At 33.3% G+C, this 20,227-nt stretch overlaps 1 protein-coding gene and 1 pseudogene across 1 annotated transcript; both read right to left on the bottom strand.

The window, feature by feature from the left end:
* Positions 1–482: 482 nt before the first annotated feature.
* Positions 483–3,673, bottom strand: LOC139089142 (fatty acid synthase-like; annotated as a pseudogene).
* A 3,882-nt stretch (positions 3,674–7,555) lies between these two features.
* Positions 7,556–19,594, bottom strand: LOC139089141 (fatty acid synthase-like). The gene is made up of 9 exons (XM_070638579.1): positions 19,576–19,594; positions 18,305–18,739; positions 18,108–18,244; positions 14,506–14,636; positions 14,374–14,446; positions 12,492–14,318; positions 9,754–12,367; positions 9,346–9,695; positions 7,556–9,281 (listed from the first exon to the last, which is right to left on the bottom strand). Exons 2-9 carry the CDS (start codon positions 18,578–18,580, stop codon positions 7,556–7,558), a joined length of 7,134 nt encoding a protein of 2,377 aa, XP_070494680.1. The 5' UTR covers positions 18,581–18,739; positions 19,576–19,594.
* Between the last annotated feature and the right edge of the window lie 633 nt (positions 19,595–20,227).

Below are 20,227 nucleotides of genomic sequence, written 5' to 3'. Positions count from 1 at the left end.
TGGAACAGGCTGGTTCTAGTAACGGTGGAGTTAGTTCTTCTACGGTATACCATTTTGTTGACGGCACTACTTGGATCGCTGATCCTGCATTGATAATCTGTCGATATGGACAGACAACTACGTCAAAAATGATGTCGGAATCTTCAGCATTTCCGATTGTCTTCATTTTCTCTTCTAGCATTTTGTAATGCAAAATTGGATCGATGACGAATTTCCTCATTGTTACTGGAACTCCCATTTCATTTGACAATAGAACTCTTCTGTTGTTAAAATGTGTGACTGTATCTAAGAATGTCGTCCAATTCTTCATCCACTTGATCTTTCCTCTTAGACCGTTGTGCTGAATTTCAGTCACACCCTTGAATGGCCCTAAATGAGTGAATCCACAAAGACGCATTTCCTTACCAGAATCATCTTCAGTAGACATATTTTCATCATAATGAGGTGTAATTTCGAACATTGTTACATCATCTCTACTTTCTTTATAAATCCTTTGGACAATTGGAAATTTCTTCCAATTCTTCAAATCTTCGAATACGATGTATTGAAGTTGTAACTAACAAATTCTGATTTTTGAATAATGGAGTGGCTCTCGCAGAATGAATATCTTCTAATACTACCTTTGTTTGTTCTAAATGTCCAATCATACATGAGAATGTTTCCCATACAAGATATACCCATCCAGTGGCTGGGAACAGCACACGACCATCAACAAGATGTCCTTGAACAAACTCGTAGTTTTTATCACTAATATTAATGACAACGTTTCGCCTCTCAAATGTATTGTATGAATCATAATATGGCACCAAATGATCATCTTCATGGTTCCATTTAATCACAGGTGAGATCATTGGAGTTCCGCGGATACAGGAAGTTTGTGAGTGGATATAATTTGATATGTCCATGTCAACACCAAGTTGGAAAACCTGAAAAATATTTGAATGATTGCTAAATTCATAGAAGGAGTTCCATAACACTTCCAATTGCTTCCATAAAATGCTCATCTCCATCTTTTGAGTTTCTTTCAGTCAAGTTCACATAAACTCCTTCGCTCAGGCTTCTTTTCAAAATTGCCCTCAATAGTCCTGATGGAGCCACTTCGATCTGCAACACATCCTTTGGCAACATTTCAGTGACTTCATGAAATAGAACTGGATTTAGAAGATTTTTGGTTTGATATTCAGCAGAGCAAATTGCTGCTTCATCTTGCTTCCACATGCCTTCAGCGTACGTTGAGCTCAGCCATTTTTCTGATCGCTGCTTCGGTTCCTTGATTATTTTTTCTAATTTCTCATGTAAACTTTGGCCCATTTTAGTAATATAACGGCTGTGCAATGGAACTCCTGAACATGCAACTTCTTTGGCGAATATTTTATCATTTTAAGGGTTTCGATAGATTCATGAATGCTATCATAGGACCACTGATTGTACTTGAGTCCTCACCATTATGGCATGCAATGTCTATGTCCATTGGTAAGATTTCTTGAAGCTTCAAATGATTTAGACCTACAGCTGCCATTGCACCCCTTATAGTACGAGACTCTATGCTGGCTTCACCTCGAGCATAAGCTGCTAATATTGTCTCTTCAGCTGTTAAACAATTGTCAGCATAAGCACAACTGATTCTCCAACTGAATGTCCAATAATGTAATCAGGAACAATATTCAATGCTTTAAGAATGTCAGTGAGTGCAATTTCAATTACCTTGTATTGCTTTAAGACATTACTGAATGTGTCCTCGTCACTTGATGTTATGATATTCTTCAAGTTGATTCCTTTATTCATCAATATGTCATGACACTTCTCAATTGACTGAGCAAACAATGGAATTTTCATCAAGTCTCTTCCCATTTCAAGCCATTGGCGATTCCACTGTACACAAACACAACTGGACGTCGTAGATAATTAAAATACTGAATATTTTGCTTCACACAAACTGCTTTGCCTTCTGTTTTGTCATTAATGAACATTCCATATCCACGATAAGTATTGGCACTTGTTGTCTGGATTTGAGAATTTTGGAGAAGTGCAATGTGTTCAGCATCAAGTGGACGTTGAGTGATGTCATCAAAAATTGCATTTATTGCAGCTTCTGTTCTTCACAGCCACAACATTCTTCCTAGATCATCAGGAACACCAGAATTTGACTTGACCATAGTTTTCACTCTAAATAATGAATGTGCATTTCCACCTCCAAGACCAAAGGAATTCATTGCAATAAATTCACTGTCAAGATTCTCAACTTCAGTTGCTACTTTAATCCGACCTTCAGAAAATGCAGCAACATCAGAACGAGGACATTTCAAGTTGATATTTGGTGGAAATTTCTGATTTTCAAATGAAAGTATAATTTTGGCCATTGATGCCATTCCTGATGCTGCTTCCGCATGGCCCATATTTGACTTCACACTTCCAATTGTCAATGTCTTGGATCTTCCAGATCGTTTGGCAAAGACTTCATCAATTGCCGCAAGTTCTTCAGGATCACCAAGTTTAGTTCCAGTTGCATGTGCTTCAACAAAATTCACTTTTGCAGGATCAAGTTTTATCGTTTGATAGAAATTTTCAATTAAATTTTGCTGCATGATCTTCGATGGAAATGAAGCTCCTTCCTTCTTGAATCCATCATTGTTGGAACTGCTATATACAACATTTGCATAAATACGTTTCGAATCTTTTCGTTTCTGCAGGAACAAGACAGATATCGATTCCGCTCTAGTGAAACCAGTAGCATCCTCATCGAACGGTCTAGACACTCCGTCTTTGGCTAGGATTCCAAGTTTTGAGTATTCGATTGTTATGCCACAGCTTAAGATCAACTGAGTTCCTCCAACAAGTGCTGAGTCACACAAACCTGTTTGTATTGCAAAAGAATTAAATTAAACTCTAATTTTGTCGCAGGTTTAACTCCTTACCAGCTTCCATATAGCGAAATGCAGTATCAAGTGCATAAGCAGAACTTGAGCATGCTGTGTCGACTGTGATTGATGGTCCACAAAGGCCAAGAGCATAGGAAAGTCGATTTGAGACATAAAAGCCTCCATTTCTATTTAAATATTAAATTAATTTATTTTTTTAACTGATTTTAAATCCACTTAATTATTACCCTAAAATAAAGTATCCATCCTTTGGTGGTATTCGATGAAGGAACGCATCTCTAGAATCCGACGTACTACATCCAATAAAGACTCCTGTCCTACTTCCAACTAGTGACTGAGGTGAGACTCCAGCATCCAAATTGACTGCAAATAACGCTACCAGCGTTCATTCACAAGATATTCTTTAATATCATACCTCATATGTACTCGTGCTCAAGTAAAACTCAATTTGTGGATCAGTCCAATTAGCATGTTTATTTAGAGTTGAAAAGAATGAAGCATCAAACTTTTCTAGATTTCTAATTTTTCCGTATCTTGGTGGGACATCATCTGTGAAATGCTTCCAACGACCTTCGTCGTCTGTTGTCATATCGACTTTATTGTATAAATTATATTCAAATTCTTTTATATTATCTGAGTTTGGAAATCTGCCCGATATTCCGGATATAACTATGTCACTCTCTTTGTTCTCCATTTTGCACAAAAAAATTTCAATTTTTTAATTTTTTTTAACTATTCAATTTTTAAAATTTTTTAACTTGTTTTATAATTTCTGATTTTTTTTAAATTTTAAGTTTTTTTTTAAAAAATTTAATTTTTTTAAAAAAATAATTTTTTTAACTTTTTTTTTTAAAAAAAAATTTTGGTATTTTTTTATTTTATTTTTTAATATTTTTGGAACACTTTCACTTTATTTAAATTTTTTATTTAATTTTTCAACTTTTCCTAAATCAGCCAATTTTTTTAAAGTTTTTAAACCTTACTTAAATTTTTATTTTTCACTTAATTAATGTTTTTCAATTTTTTTTAAAAAAAAAGAAAACTTTTTTTAATTTCTAAGTTTTTAATTTTTTTATAAAAATTCACTATTTTTTAATTTTTCTATTTTCCATTTTTAAAACTTTCAAATTTTTTTAAGTCTTTTTCAAACTTTTAAATTTTTTTGGATTTTTTAAATTTTTAAATTTTTTGAACTTTTTTAATTTTTCAACTTTTTCAATTTTTTTAACTTTATCACTTTTTTTGCTGAATTTAATTAATTTCAATACTTAATCCAATTTAATATTTTTTTGTTAAGTTTGTTTTATTTTTTTCTCTTCTTTTATTTCTTCACGAACAGCTCACAAAATTGGCACCACTTCACTGATTGAATTATACTTTAAAATTAATCTTTCTCGCATCTTGTAATGGTCTTTTTATACTCTCCATAATTGAATAGCCTAATACATTAAAAAATTTTGGGAGTCTACACAGGGGCGTAGCCAAAAATTTTGTTAAGTGTCCGTTATTTTTGAAATTTTGAATCTTGTTCTATTTATTGTCCACTATTCTCAGAAGGGGGTCCAGTACCCCAAAGTCCCCTTTTACCCTGACTACTACCCAGAGGCTACATATTAATTACGTCTATGACATAAGGGCGCACATTGAAACATTTTCGTATGTTATTGTGTAAGTTCAATTGATTGTTACCAAAGACTTTTGCTGTGCAGAGCTGCTGTAAAAGTATCTAACTAACTAGTCTAGATTTAATACAAGTATTGGTCAAACAAACATGCCTCCAGGGCTAAGAGAAGCGTAATTAAACTGTGGGAATATTTTTATTTTTATAGTTTAAAATGTTGGTTGACAAATGCTGTTTTTTATTGAGATCTAGGTGACTTCTTGATCTTTAATCAAAGTTTTTAATTGTTGCAATAAATTCGCGGATGTATCATGAATCCTTAGTTTTAGGAGACGCAATATGCAAATGGTAAGTGTGAGAAATCACAAATTTTAGTGGAATTTCCTCAATTAAATCTCTTGAAATTCCCAATTTAGATTGTGTTTATTGTTTAAATCTAATTAGCACAGGTTGGTAAATGGCTCCAAAATTGTAGATCGGGTCGGCGTGACTCTGGGACGAATCTTGCATTAGGTTAGGTCAATTAAGTGTTTTGAAATCCGATACCAGATCAATTGGCTCTGACTTATTACCGGATTTAAATAAAGTCCGACACCAAGTCAAAATTGCGCCATTACGTGGACAGATTATTGATCGATCAACCGATTTGTGCTTACTTACTTAATTACTTACTTACTAACTTATTTACTTAATTACTTACTGGAACCATACTCCGAATTGGAGCCTAGGTTATTACAGAAGGTTTTCTATCTGACTCTATTACTGACAACATCACAAACAAAGCTTGTACATATTATCTGTTTTGACATCTAATTGGCATTCCCACATTACTGCTTAACGCCAAATTGCTTTTAAAGGGCCAGGGTGCCTTTTTCCTTATAGATTCCACCCAAGTGCGATAAAACAAGTTTGTGACCTTTCACAGATGTTTCCAGAAATTAGCACTATCGCTGACTTTCTCTTGTCATTTTCCAATGTTAGGTTCATTCCTATCGGCAGCCAATTAGTACTTTCCGAATTATCTCTTTCAAATTTAACAAAAAATCACTTAACAATCAACTCTGATAGTTTCAAGTTTATTTGCAAGAATGCCCCAAGCTTTTTTTTGTCCATCATCTAAATTTATTTTTTAACCAACACTTACACGAGTTGTCTTTGTTTCTGCGCGACTGTAGTTTTGTTTTCTTCATTCATAGCATCTTTTAGATGATTTTAATAAATTAATTTTTCATTTTGTCTTACTTAAATTGAATGAAATCTTTGAATGAACAATATGCTATAGATCTAACCTTTTGTCAGTGTCTAACTCATAATTTATTGTGATTTTAACACTTTGTATTTTGTCATGCATTTGTAGTTTTGGACATAAGAAGATTAAATATAAATATGCTTACTAATCCTTTTCATTCTGCATGATTATTATTCTTGTAGAATTTTTAGATTATTTTGCTCACAGCACGGAATCAAATTTTGACACCAAATCAAAAATTGAATACTTAAAAGTTTCTATCAATTATAAAGACTGAGCTTGAAAATTCAATAAAAACTTGTTTTTGTTTAGGTCTGTTTTTTGCTGAGTAATGTGTACAATACGTAATTTATTTTGGATGTTGTCTAAGCTAATGGCTTAAAAACCTGCTTTCTTATTAATTATCTATCTCTGCATGTTTGTCTTACTTTTTTGACTGTTTTTTTACCATTCAACATTTATTCTGTTGCGTAGGTCATAACATAATCCGGCATTTGGATTTAATACGTCATGAAATAAATTAGTTTGTGTTGGAATGAATTGAGGGGATGTTTGGATATTACGTCTAGATTGAAGGCACAAAGAGCTGTCTTCAGACATTTCCTTCGCGCGGCAATGGGCCCTCGTGCGCCTCAGTCAAGGAAGTAAGTAAGGCACTAAGAGAGTAGGGAAGGGACGAAGAATCCAATTTTAATAAGCATGATGCATTTTGGTTCATAATTTGGTTACAAAGCTTCACGATGGGGGTCTAAGCGTCGGTCTTTTTTTAACATTACGTAACTTCTAAACGCTCCCTAACACAATTTTACCTCTCGGCAAAATAAAGATATAAATGTCTTAGCGACGCCTAAATTAAAGAAGAAGAAGAAGTAAAGTTGATTTTCTGGAAACTTCTAAATAATTGCAAATAATGATATGTTTGATTTTTTGCGAATCTTATGTTTTAGCACCGAAAATTTTAAAATCAGTTGGGAATCAGGATGTTGTTCACGTGCAAAACGACAGATTCGAAGCCTTGTTCTAATGAGATTGTAATAATAAACTAATTTGATTATTGTGACTATGTTTGCAATAAAAATTGAAAGAGATTTGAGATTCTGTAGCACAAATTGTTTATAATCTTACTACATATAAGGGACCGTACACTTATTACGTTCGCTTTTTAATGGGGAGGTAGGGAGGGTCTACGATTTTGTACTTAACGTTAAAAGTGAACGGCTCCTAAAGGAGACCTTGATTTAACATTCAGAAGTGGGTAAATTTGATTTTTAAAAATAGAAATTCCAATAATTTCATTGTTCATCATTAATCTGTAATGGAAATAATAAGTACATGATCACTAAGATTCTGGTGAGAGTTCTAGAGTAAAACGTTCATTTTCCAGCAGTAAAGCACGCGCGGGACTTTAAAAAATGTTTACTTAAACCCTCTTCTCTATTTAATGCTCATTGGACACTTATTATCATTGTATTGGATCAAGACACAAAATTCAACACAAATTCTTCAGTGCACAGCTTTGAAACAAAAGAATATATCTACGAGAAAAGCTTTAATTTTAAGTTAGCTCTTTGGAAAGGAGGGGGTTCAAGATTTTGTTACGATTCAAATAATGAACGGTGAAGAATCAAACAATGATTACGGGGTACGGGGAGAAGGATTCAAAAAGTCTATTTTTATGTAAGTAAGCGAACGAGCCCTTGGATCATTCCCAATAAGTACATGCCTCGATATAATTAAACTCTTACTGTATTTTATTATATTATCAAATGTTTTATTTTAATCATTATAAAAATTATATAGTACAATTTATACAACCATAGATGAAGACAATATATCTTCAATATTCGAATTTAATACTGGATTAGTAAGTAATGTGACATGATCACCATCAATAATACTAATTTTTACTGGATGTGTTGAGTATTGTGACAATGCATAATCTTTATGAATTCCATTAACTGATGATTTTGTTGCTTTAATGAGTGAAATTTTTGTACTTTTGAGTATCGGAAAAGCATCGTCTTTGATATTAAGTGACATCTTAAAGCGATTTATATAAGCGGCAATGACATTTTGGCTAATGAATTCGTAGGTAAATGGAAGCTTATCAGATGATAAATTTATCAATTTTTCGGTTCTCGACTCCCAATTATCATGCTTCGTAAAGGCAGTTTTAACATCATTTTGATCTACATAAGGCATCAGGGCATTGAAAAGAACCATCGATATTGATGAACTCATGTCCTCAAGTGTCTTTTCAGTCATCATTTTATGGGAAAATCTATGAATAAATTGAGGTGATCCATCAAGTTGAATTATTTGTCCTGATTTTCCTTCATTTTCTAGAATTTCGGCTATTTTTAATGCTAAAATGGAACCAAATGAATGTCCCAAAATGATGAATTTTTCAGTATTTTCGTACAGATCAAGAATAGTCGGCCTGAGGCTTTCGACAATTTCATCAATCTGTTCACATTCTGATGTATTTAGAAGTTGTAAGATATATGCTGGATATTTGAATTCTTTGGTAAATGCTCGATAAATGTTGGCTGCAAATCCATAAAATCCAGGAATAACAAGTACTTTTGTTCCTTCAAAATCCTCAACATCGTTCACTTTAACTAATGTTTCTGGTGAAATTATGTTTAATGTTTCAGAATCAATCACACCTTCCATCAACAGCTTCATCCACTCAACCTTCTCAGCATCATCATTGCCTGCATTTCCATTTGAACCTTCAGAACTTTTTGATGAAATGCGCTTTTCAAGTTGACTAAGGGTAAGTGACCGAAGTTCTTGTGATGTAAAGGAAACGTCAAATTCTCGCTCAAGAATTTGCTGAATTTCAACACCCATTAACGAATCTATGCCTAACTGTGTCAGAGTTGAGTCCATTGAAATTGACTTTTTATCGCGAATTCCCATAATATTGAGAATTATGTCTATTACATTTCCTTTTCTAAAATCTTCCATGTGTTTATCAGCCACAACTGTGCTTGAAACTATTAGATCTAGTGACGTTAGCAGCACATCTAGAACTTCTAAGCATGAAGAGATTGGTTGTGGCAATGTTCCTCCAATATCCTTCTCCATATTTGCTAACTGGAAGTCAGCAAGCATTCCAACATCACCAATGGCACCCCACTGAATAGCTTTTCCAGGCAATCCGTCACGATGTCTATCCTCGATTATTCTTTCCATGATTGAGTTTGCCATTCCATAATTACTTTGACCAGCATTACCTCGACCACATGAGACACTCGAAAAAACTACAAAATGTTTGAGATTTGGACATAGAACTCTAGATACTTTGTCCAAATATTTAGTTCCAAGAGCCTTTGGTGCCAACGATTCATCAAACATTTGTTGATCTAAATTTTCAAATATTGCATCCCGAAGAACTGCAGCAAGATTGAAAATAGCACCGACAGGTCCTAGTTCCATAGCTTGTTCAATCAAATTCTCACACCCTTGCTCTGTTGCAATGTCTGATGTATTAATGACCACATCCACTCCATAGTATTTCCATACCCTATAATATATCCATAAATTCATTAGCACTTGCATAATCATCTTTAATTAATTGCTTTACTTACTCAACCTTTAGGTATTGATTCATATTGACAACGCCTCTTCTTGAATTTAAAACAAGTTTACGGCAGCCTCTTGATATTAACCATTCAGATAATTCCATTCCAAAGCCTCCAAGGCCACCCGAAATAACAATAGACTCATTGGCGCCACAATAGACACGATTCATGGTAATTAAGGGCAATGACCTCTCGTCATCTTCGTGTTGTCTAACTTTTAGGAGAACCTTTCCTATATGTTTACCATTTGCCATGAATCTGAATGCCTCTTCAATTTGATGTGCCTCAAAAATTGTCGTACTTAAGGGTTTTATGATTCCAGCTTTAAGATCTTCCTCAACACGATTGTAAATGAACTAAAAAATACGGAACCTTTTTATTGTTGTATATATAAGACAAAGTAATTTTATTTACCTTCATTTCTTCTGAGTCGTCAGCAAGGTCGTCAAATATAACAGCCTTCATTGTGATACGCTTTGCTAAGTATCTCATATCTATGTTAGTTCCCATAACAATATCATACTTTCCGATCTCCAAAAACACACCATCTTTACCGAGACATCGAATTGAAGCTTGTAACTTGTCGTCAGATAATGAGTTCAGGACATAATCAACACCTTTGCCTGCTGTATTTTCAAGAACCATTTTCTCAAAAGTTGTGTTTCGGGAATTTCCAATATTTTCAGGTTTCAGTTTTGGAAATCTTTTCAGCAAAAAATTCTTCTTCTCTTCAGTGCTGACTGTTGTAAAGACTTCTAGTCCATACGCAAATGCAACTTCAATTGCAGCTTGTCCAACTCCACCACTTCCTGAATGAATCAAAATTTTCTTTCCAGCCTTAATTGTTGTTGTGTTGAAGAATGCAAAATAGACTGTGAAATACACAAGTGGAACTGTTGCTGCTTCTTCCATTGTCCATGAATCTGGTACTTTCCATAAAATTGTATTCTCTACATCATAATAAGTCGCTAAAGCACCAGCTTTTGTACCAATTCCCATAACTTTATCACCATTTCGCTTTGAGCCTGAAAATTCAAATCCCAAAATGCTTTGCTGACTCATTGGATTATCACAATCATCAGGAATTCTTCCAAGTGCCAGCATAATGTCCTTAAAGTTCAACGATGCATAATGAATTTTAATTATGTCAAGATTATCATTATGTACGTCAAGTGAGCCATTAAGCCATGAAAGTGTTGACAAATCTCCCTTAACAAGACAATTTACATAACAATGTTGAGTTTGTGGATGTAAATCACTCATAATTGGCATGTCTAAGTGTCGGTAGCTGCCCCATTTTCCATCTTTGAAGACATTCACAGCATGATTAAGTTCAAGTTGTGATTTAAAGAAATTATCATTCAAGTCAAAGACATGTGGTGCATTTTGTATATCCATTATGAAGAAGCATTTAAGACGATCAACTGGATATTCACGTCTGATACAATTGATGAATCCTAAAATACCTGAATAATCTCGATTATAAGCATAAACAAGTGTCGGTGCTTCCGATAATGAGACTTTGAGTTTATCAATCCACTCTTTGGTATTGGATGTGATTTCTATGATATTGTTGGAATCAATGGACATTACATCACTTCTAAATTGCAGCATGTGAATGACTTCATTGTTAATTGTGTGAATTTTGGCAACAACTTGAACATTTTCATGCGGCATGTCTGAAAATTCTTGATTTTCTCTTGAAATTATGTATCCATGTCCACTTATGGATGACTTAACAGCATCAAAAAACTCTTCGTCACCAATACAATTATTCCTAATGACCAAATCAACACCATTGAATGACGATAGCTCTTCAGAACTAATTTTAACATTTTCTAGTTTAAGATTGTCTCTTGATGTGATAAAAGTGACGTCTGACATGACTGAAGGAATTCCACGTAATGCTTTGGATATATGATCACTTAATGGCTGAATATCATCGACACTTGTTGCGTCAATTTCGACAGACGTGCATTTGGATTGGAAAATATTCTCGAGGGCAGTTTGGGTGATAATCTTAGCTGCATCATTTATTGAGTATCGCTTTGTTGAGAAGAAAGGCACAAAATTGTGAGTTTCAATGAATGGTTCCTTTGGTCTTCGTCTGTTGACTACACGGTTGATTTTATCATGAAACTCGACACCACCAGATTTGATGATTTTCAAGTGTGGGGATATAGCAACATCATACAGAATATCAATCTCTTCCGACTTTCCATCTACTTCCTCTAACTTCTCATTTACTTCCTTCTGTTTTTCTTTAAGCATCTCATAATGTAAAATTGGATCTATTATCACCTTCCTTATATTTGTTGGAAGTGCCAATTTCTTTGTTTTTGCTTGTCTCTCTTCAAAATGTGTCATGCTGTCCAAAAATGTGATCCAATTGTGTATCCATTTAACTTTACCTTTTAATCCATCATGTCGTATTTCCTTGACACCTTTGAATGGACCTAAATGACAAAATCCATTCAGTCGCATTTCTTGGTAAAAATCATCTCCATTTAATGTTAATGTCTTGTCATCACTAAGAACAGTAATTTCTGACATTTCAATGTTATCGACTTGCTTTATGTAACCATACACAACCGGTGAATTTCCTTCAATTATTTCAAATCTTCCTGTACCGCGATGAATTGATATTGTTATAAGCACATCCTGATTCTTTGTTAATGATGTAGCACGTAGAAAGTGAATATCATCAAAGACAACTTTGACCTTCTCATAGTGAGCACCAATCATCATAGAGAATGTTTCCCAAACGAGAAAGATCCAGCCAGTTGCTGGAAATAGAGTACGACCATCGACCATGTGTCCCTGAATGAATTCAAACTTTTTGTCACTTATGTTGATGACAATGTTGCGTCTTTCGAAGGCATTGTATGTGTCAAAATGTGGCACAAAGTGATCTTCATCATGATTCCATTTAATAACGGGTGAGATCATTGGAGTTCCTCTTGAAACTGGAAAGCTTACTGGTGGATATAATTTTGATATGTCCATGTCAACTCCATGCTGGAAAAGGCTGGAAAGTAAAGTTATTCATCAATTTCTTATACTGATATTTAAGGCCAGGGACTTATCCAGGAAGGACGAGTATGGCCCAAAAACCTCCTTTCCTGAATACGTTCCTGTTTAGAACAACTTACCCTCCTAAAGAATCCATGAAAAATTCAACTCCATCCTTACTTTCTCTTTGTGTCAAGCTTACATGCACACCTTCCTTTATGTTCCTCTTCAATATTGCCTTTAACAGTCCATGAGGTGCCACTTCAATCATCAAAGAATTCTTCGGAAGCATCTCAGTGACTTCTTTGAAGAATACTGGGTTGAGTAGGTTTCTTGTATGATATTCAGCAGATGACAAGCACGCTTCTTCTTCATCCCACATGTCTTCAGGATATGTTGAGCTTAGCCATTTTCTGGAGCGCGTTTTTGGTTCTTTTATGATTTCTTGTAGCTTTTCGTGTAGCTTATATCCCATTTCAGTGATGTATCGACTGTGCAATGGAACTCCTGAGCATGCAACTTCTTTGGCGAATATTTTATCATCTTTGAGCTTTTGGACGAATTCATGTATACTGTCAGCAGGTCCACTAATTGTGCTTGAGTCATCACCATTATGACATGCGATGTCTATATCCTCAGGAACCATCTCTTCTAATTTTATATGATTTAGTCCTACAGCTGCCATTGCACCTTTTATAGTATGGGATTCTCTACTGGCTTCACCTCGAGCATAAGCTGCTAATATCGTCTCTTCAGCTGTGAAACAATTGTCAGCATAAGCACAACCAAGTTCTCCAACTGAATGGCCAATAATATAATCAGGAACAATATTCAATGCTTTAAGAATGTCAGTAAGTGCAATTTCAATTGCAACAATTCCAACATATGAATGCAAGACATTGCTGAATGTGTCCTCATCACTTGATGTTATGATGTTCTTCAAGTCGATTCCTTTATTCATCAATATGTCATGACACTTCTCAATTGATTGTGCAAATAGTGGAATTTTCATCAAGTCTCTTCCCATTTCAAGCCATTGACTTCCGATTCCACTGTACACAAACACAACTGGACGTCGTGATCCATTGAAATACTGAATATTTTGCTTCACACAAACTGCTTTGCCTTCTGTTTTGTCATTAATGAACATTCCATATCCACGATAAGTATTGGCACTTGTTGTCTGTATTTGAGAATTTTGAAGAAGTGCTATGTGTTCAGCATCAAGTGGACGTTGAGTGATGTCATCAAATATTGCATTTATTGCAGCTTCTGTTCTGCCTGACCACAACAACATTCTTCCTAGATCATCATCAGGAACACCAGAATTTAACTTGACCTTTGGATTTCCTCTGAATAATGAATGTGCATTTCCACCTCCAAGACCGAATGAGTTCATTGCTATGAAGTCTCCAACCAGATCTTCAACATCCGTGGCGACTTTGATTCGGTTTTCGGAAAATGCAGGAACATCAGATCGTGGTGATTTCAAGTTAATATTTGGTGGAAACTTCCGACTTTCAAGAGAAAGTAAAATTTTGGTAATTGAAGCCATTCCTGATGCTGCTTCTGCATGCCCCATATTTGACTTAACACTTCCAATAACAAGTTCTTTTGGTCGATTATTATTCTTACAAAATACAGCATCAATTGCTTGAACTTCTTCTGGATCACCGAGCTTAGTGCCTGTCGAGTGAGCCTCAACAAAATTCACATTTTCAGGATCAAACTTTAATTTGCTATAGAAGTCTTCAATCAGTTTCTGCTGCATGATTTTTGATGGAAATGAAGCTCCTTCTTTCTTGAATCCATCATTATTGGAACTGCTGTATACAACATTAGCATAAATACGTTTTGAGTCTTTACGTTTTTGTAGGAATATAACACAAATTGTTTCCGCACGAGAGAAACCAGTCGCGTTCTCATCAAACGGTCGACAAACTCCGTCGCTTGCCAAAATACCTAATCTGTTGATAAAACAAGTTACGAAATGTGTAAACAATATTCATTCATAAATCTTACTTTGTATATTCAGCTGCTAATCCACAATTTAGAATTAGTTGAGAACCGCCAACTAATGCTGCGTCACAAAGACCTTAAATAGAGATAATAAATGTATTGGAATAGCCCTTAAATGATGAAAAAGTCAAATACCTGATTCAATATAGCGAAAAGCACAGTCGAGAGCATATGCGGAGCTTGAACATGCTGTGTCGACTGTAAATGATGGTCCACATAAGCCAAGAGCGTATGAGATTCGATTTGAGAGATAAAAATTAGCATTTCTGTGAGAAAAATAAAATAGATAAAAATTTTTATGACAATGAGTCTGCAGAATTGAATGATTAGCACATGTGCATGAAGAGTAAACAAAAGCTTATCGAGTAGTTGCATTGCTATCGATGTTATTGATTGGATTAAGAATTTTTTCAAGATGAGAATGTGACAAATATGATTTTCTCATTAGCACCGACAATGACACATCAAAAATTTTAAAAACCTTTTGTGGTCAAAGCTTATGTCACAAAATATTTCACAATATTTCATGAGGTGGAGATGAAATAACCAAAATAAAGGAATGTGCGTAGATATATTTATCTTAAAGTCTCAAGAGTTGACGCGAAATCAACTTATTAGACATGTTTTTTTTTTTTTGGAAGAACCACTTAGGGAATGTTTGGAAGTTACGTAACGCTCAAACTGTACCCTCTACCCTTATCATGAATCTACATTGGAACTTCGTAGTAAAAAGCAAAAATAAGTAAAAAGGGGCAACGCAGTTATTCATCACCCTTCAACCTTTTCTACCCAAGCACTTCTCCGTGGTGCATTCTGGCTATGCTCAACCGTCCAAACGGTGTAGTAATAATTGAGAAGGTAAGTGTGAAGCCTGGTGAACCCACCTTCATTTAACAATCAATAGCCACGAAACGTATTGAGAATAATCAACGGACAGATTTACCAACAGCTAAACAAGGAAGTAAGAAAGTAAAATAGGATCCCTCGTCCTTTATGTGTTCGCAGAGCTTGTTTTTGGTTTTGAATAAAAAAGTCGACTCAATTCTATAAAAACTTCGAGTTGACTTAGAGCTCTTCTGTTCCGTAATTTCCGAACATTCCCTTAATGATTTGCATATTTTCGATACGACTATTAACCTTGAACATATGTAAGTGGTGTCAAAATGTGAAAACTTTTGATTTAGAAATTTAACAATTAATTTTTGTTTTCATTAATTGACCTAATTACGTTATGTAAAATACATAATTGAATTTCATTTTAAACGAGAAATTACGGCCGCCCTTGAAGATCAAATCAATTATTAACATCAATTAATTGAATTTTTTTAGGTATTGTTTAAAAAATATGATGCAATTTATATGAAATGAAATTTGAAGAAAAATTTTTGCCCGAGCAACACAAATGAAGAAAGCTTCGCCACGGAACTTTGATGAATCAATTTAATCTCTTTATTAACACCAAATATAAGCTGCCTAAATTTGACGTCAATAAGGTTTCTTCATTTGTGTCGCTCGGGTCATCTGTGCCGTTGGGTTTGGTTGAGTTGCTCGGGTCGGTTGTATCGCTTAACATTTATGGTCATACTATGAACGGTTGCACTTGAATAAAATTAAATAACCATCAAATTGCATCATAATGAACCATTTAATTACAGAATTACCTAAATCAAGCATAAAAATCAGATTTTCTATGCCTCGAGAGGTTTTTGAACTCGTTAATAAAATAAATTTTATTTGGATGGTTTATGATTTAGAGAGAAACTGGTTTTTGGATTTCCAAAACAAAAAACATCAACGACTAATTTTGTGCTTAGAGCCCTTAAGCATTTTTATTTCTCCATTTAGTTAAGATTTTTGTAATGCTCTTAAAATGTATGATGACAAACCTTAAAACCTTGAATGAACAAAATGAAGAAGTTGGACAGTAAATTAATCATTAATTAAGATTTTTGGTATTTTTAAGCATTCGATGTTATTGTACACATTATAGAAGCAGCCGGTGTTTTAATGCTCTGTTATTGTTATTTGTATATTTTTGAGTAAAAGTTATGGAGTAGACCTGGGACAATACAACCATAATCATTAAAGATTCCAATAAATAACGTCTTTATCTCTTAGTTGTGTACTCAATAGCCCTTTTAAATATCAAAATACCTTATTTGGATATTTTTGTCTTTTTTTTTGTATGGAAGTTCAACTAATTTCAACTTGAATCTATGAATATATTGGTAAAGGAACGTTTAGGAAGTTACGTAACCGAATAACCCAGAATAACGAACTTATTTCAAAGATTTACAATAAAATCCTCGAAATTTCTTCGGTTGATGTCAGATTTACCCTCTTACTCCCCTAAATTGAACGGACTTCCCCTCATCGCTACGTAATTTAATAAGCTAACGGCCCCTAATGAAGCAGTTTAGAGCTCTCATAAATACTCTTGAATTGTTTTAAACGTTTAATAATAGACATTTGAATTAATGCTTCTTTAAAACTACTTTTATAATAAATTCCGACAGATAAAAGCACTACATAAACCTTACAACGAGACGAAAGACATTGAAAAGTAATTAATTATTTCACACAAAAATCTTGTAATAAATGACTTGTGTGCGCAACAGTCGGTATTTATATTAATTTTATTGATGATTTGTTTGTCAAATCAGATGATTAAATCCCGAAACCACAAAAATTCCCAAAAAATTCTTCACACATTTATTGTAAAATTTTTATTAATTTCTGATCGTGTGACTTAAAATCACATGAAATTTGAAGGCATGTGAAGCAACGTTTAACATCTACTTCCATTCTTCAAACAAAAAAATTAGTTTATCATTCTTGCATATATTTATCAAGTTGTTCTGGTAAGTCCCGAGCAGCGCATAGTTTGTTAAGACACAGTTACGTAGTTATATTGACAGAAAAAACAAAAAGTTACCATGGCAGCAGATTTTGACGAGATATCATGATAATGATCAAGGTCAAGAATAAGACCAAGACCAAAATCTGAACCAAGACTGAGACAACAAGAAATCTTGGTCAAGTTCTTTGAAGCCTTGATCTCCACAAATCTCAAGATTGAGACTGATCAATTTTGGTCTGGGTCTTAAAAAACCCTTAATTTCATGTGTTACTCGGAAATGAACGTAAGAATTAAAAAAGCCAACAAGTTATTCATCCTCGATATCAATAAGGAAGCATCAATTTCAATGTTACTCTCAATAATTATTTAAACTAATAAAAATATTATAAAGAACGAAACTAAAATATTTTGCAGGAAGATTCATATTTAACGACAGATTTTTTTGTGTAATTTACAATTAATATCGAGAATCGAGGAATCATCAAGTGTCATAAAAGGCAAAATAAATTATTTTTGGCATTGATTGTATATTCAATCAATATTTGACGACATTTGATGTCTAGTAGAAATCTAAATAGAAGCACAATAGTGACATAAAAGAAGATGAAGAAGTGAGAAATCCCAAAAACTTCTCGATCATGCTTTTGATTTTTGTATGAGTTCGAAAACTTAAGATCAGTTTACATGCGTAGACTCGGAAGAACTTGATGGACGCAATCGATGGAATGAGTAATCCAGGGACGTATCTAGGGGATCGGGGGTTTGGATCGAATGCAAAAATTGAGGAGATTTTAGACTTTTGTCTCAAAAAGCCCTAGAAACCGCCCGGATACGCCCCTGAACCATGCCAGCCTTCACATTCTCTAAAACAACTCACCCTAACACAACATATCCATCCTTTGGCGGCATTCTATGTGTAAATGCATCTTTAGAATCAGAAATACTGCAGCCTATAAAGACACCTGTCTTACTTCCAACTAAAGACTGCGGTGATATTCCAGCATCCAAAATTGACTGCAATTTACATTCACAATCAAAAATCTATACACAATATCAACTATAATTCGTCATTACCTCATACGCGTGTTCTAGAAGCATTCTCATTTGTGGATCTGTCCAATTAGCATGCTTATTCAAGGTCGAGAAGAAAGAAGCGTCAAATTTCTCAATATTGCGAATTTTTCCGAATCTTTTTGGTACGTCTTCATGAAAATGCTTCCAGCGACTTTCGTCTTCATCAGTCATGTCGACTTTATTGTATAAATTGTTGGCAAATTCTCTGACATTATTAGAATTCGGAAATCGACCTGATATGCCAGATACTACGATGTCATTGTCGTTTAAATCCATTTTTTGGGGGGGTTTAATTTACAATGGCACTTGCTAATTTATTTGTATGCGATTTTTTTTGGAGATTTTCGTGAGAATCACTTTGAGTCGCTGCGTTTTTGAGTCTTAATGTTAATTATTTTAATTTAAAAAATTAATTATATTTAGATCACTTTTGAACTTTTGATTATAGTCGTTTAAAATTCAAATTAGTTAACATAGTTGCAATAAAATTGAATCTAGAATTGTTTAAAAAATAAATCAAATTTAAAATTAAATTCATTTAAAATTAAATTTAACTGAACTTATTTAAATTCAAATTTAATTCTTATTTGAACTTAAAATAAATTTTCAATTTAATTTTGACTTTTTCACACAAAATATTCAAAAAATCGTGATTTTTTCGACTTTTAAATTTCAATAAGTTTTAAATTTGAAATTTAATTTTACTGATTTTGAAAAATATTAGATATGCTAAATTTTAAAGATTTGGTGCTAGGTAAGTATTGATTTAAAAACTATTTCATTTAATTTTTTGAAGTCTTTTTTTGAATTTTAACAAATTATTTTAGTTTTTTTCACTTTTTCAAAATATTCTACAAATTTTCTACACTTTAATATCAAAAGTTCTGTGATTTTTTTACACAAAAAATTTAAAAAAATTTTTTTTAACGCGATATTTATGATTTTTAAATTGAATAAGAAATCTGTAAAAATTGGTAAAAATCTCAACTTTAAAATTTTCAATTTAAATTTTTTAAGGCAATTAATTTTCACAATTTTTAAAAAAGTTTCTGATTCTTGCCTTTATAAAATTTTAAAACACTTAATTATGTTTCTAAATTTAAAATTGACTTCGTTATATTTTTTTCTCAAAAATTTTTTTCAAAATTTAGATCAGAATTTCACTTTTAATTCTTTTAAATAATTTTTCCGATTTTCTTCAATTTTTTCAGTTCTTAAAAATCAAAATTTACAAATATTTTCAATTTTCATTCCAATCAAGTTTTTTCAACCTGAATCTTTCTTGTCACAACTCTTTATCTTTTTTTCACAACACTATCCAAAATAAAATTCGCGATTGAACCAGACTAAACATTGTGATGAGTCTTATATACCTTTATCTCATAAGAAAATAATTCTCTTGCTCTTCAAGATTCGCCAAGATTCACTCTCTGTCTATTTTGTCATTTGTTCTGGGATTTTTTTCTAGTAAGGTGTTAAAAATGCTCACTTTTAAAGCGAGCGGAAGATGATCTTCATAAAAATGAGACAACAAAGCACAACAATAAAATTTTCTGAGAAGAGAAGATGAATATGAGAATTTTTAAGCACGTGCTAAGCATTATGATGCGAGAGAATCAACTTAATTCAGCTTAAAGACAAAAAATCTTTCATAAATCTAATTTTTAAGAATTAACACAAAGTCTAGCCTTTGACTATCAAGGATGATTGATGGCTATTTTGTCATTAACTTTGATAACGGAAAACATTTCCCAATATCTCGAAAACATGCTAATGTAAATGTCCAATGAAATTTTATAAGCTGATTGTGATAAAAATATCTTTATTTTTTCTATTGTTTCAATGAGGAATCGCTAAATTTTAATTATCAGTCTAGTGTATGATCTGTGATACATAGTAATGCATCTGTTGGAAGGGGAAGTT

Source organism: Chironomus tepperi, unplaced genomic scaffold (genome assembly GCF_022539635.2).
Source record: "Chironomus tepperi strain 1889 unplaced genomic scaffold, CSIRO-AGI_Ctep_v1 contig_175, whole genome shotgun sequence".
Taxonomy (NCBI): domain Eukaryota; kingdom Metazoa; phylum Arthropoda; class Insecta; order Diptera; family Chironomidae; genus Chironomus; species Chironomus tepperi.
The sequence above is the reverse complement of the archived record's forward strand: the minus strand, read 5'-3'. Positions and strand labels throughout refer to the sequence as shown.

Excerpts from the sequence above, each read along its gene's own strand:
- LOC139089141 (XM_070638579.1), bottom strand. The coding sequence starts at position 18,580 with ATGGATTTAAACGACAATGACATCGTAGTATCTGGCATATCAGGTCGA. Across the intron at positions 18,245-18,304 it reads TTCTAGAACACGCGTATGAG|TCAATTTTGGATGCTGGAAT; the intron begins GTAATGACGAAT and ends TGTAAATTGCAG. Across the intron at positions 12,368-12,491 it reads TTCATGGATTCTTTAGGAGG|CCTTTTCCAGCATGGAGTTG; the intron begins GTAAGTTGTTCT and ends TTTACTTTCCAG.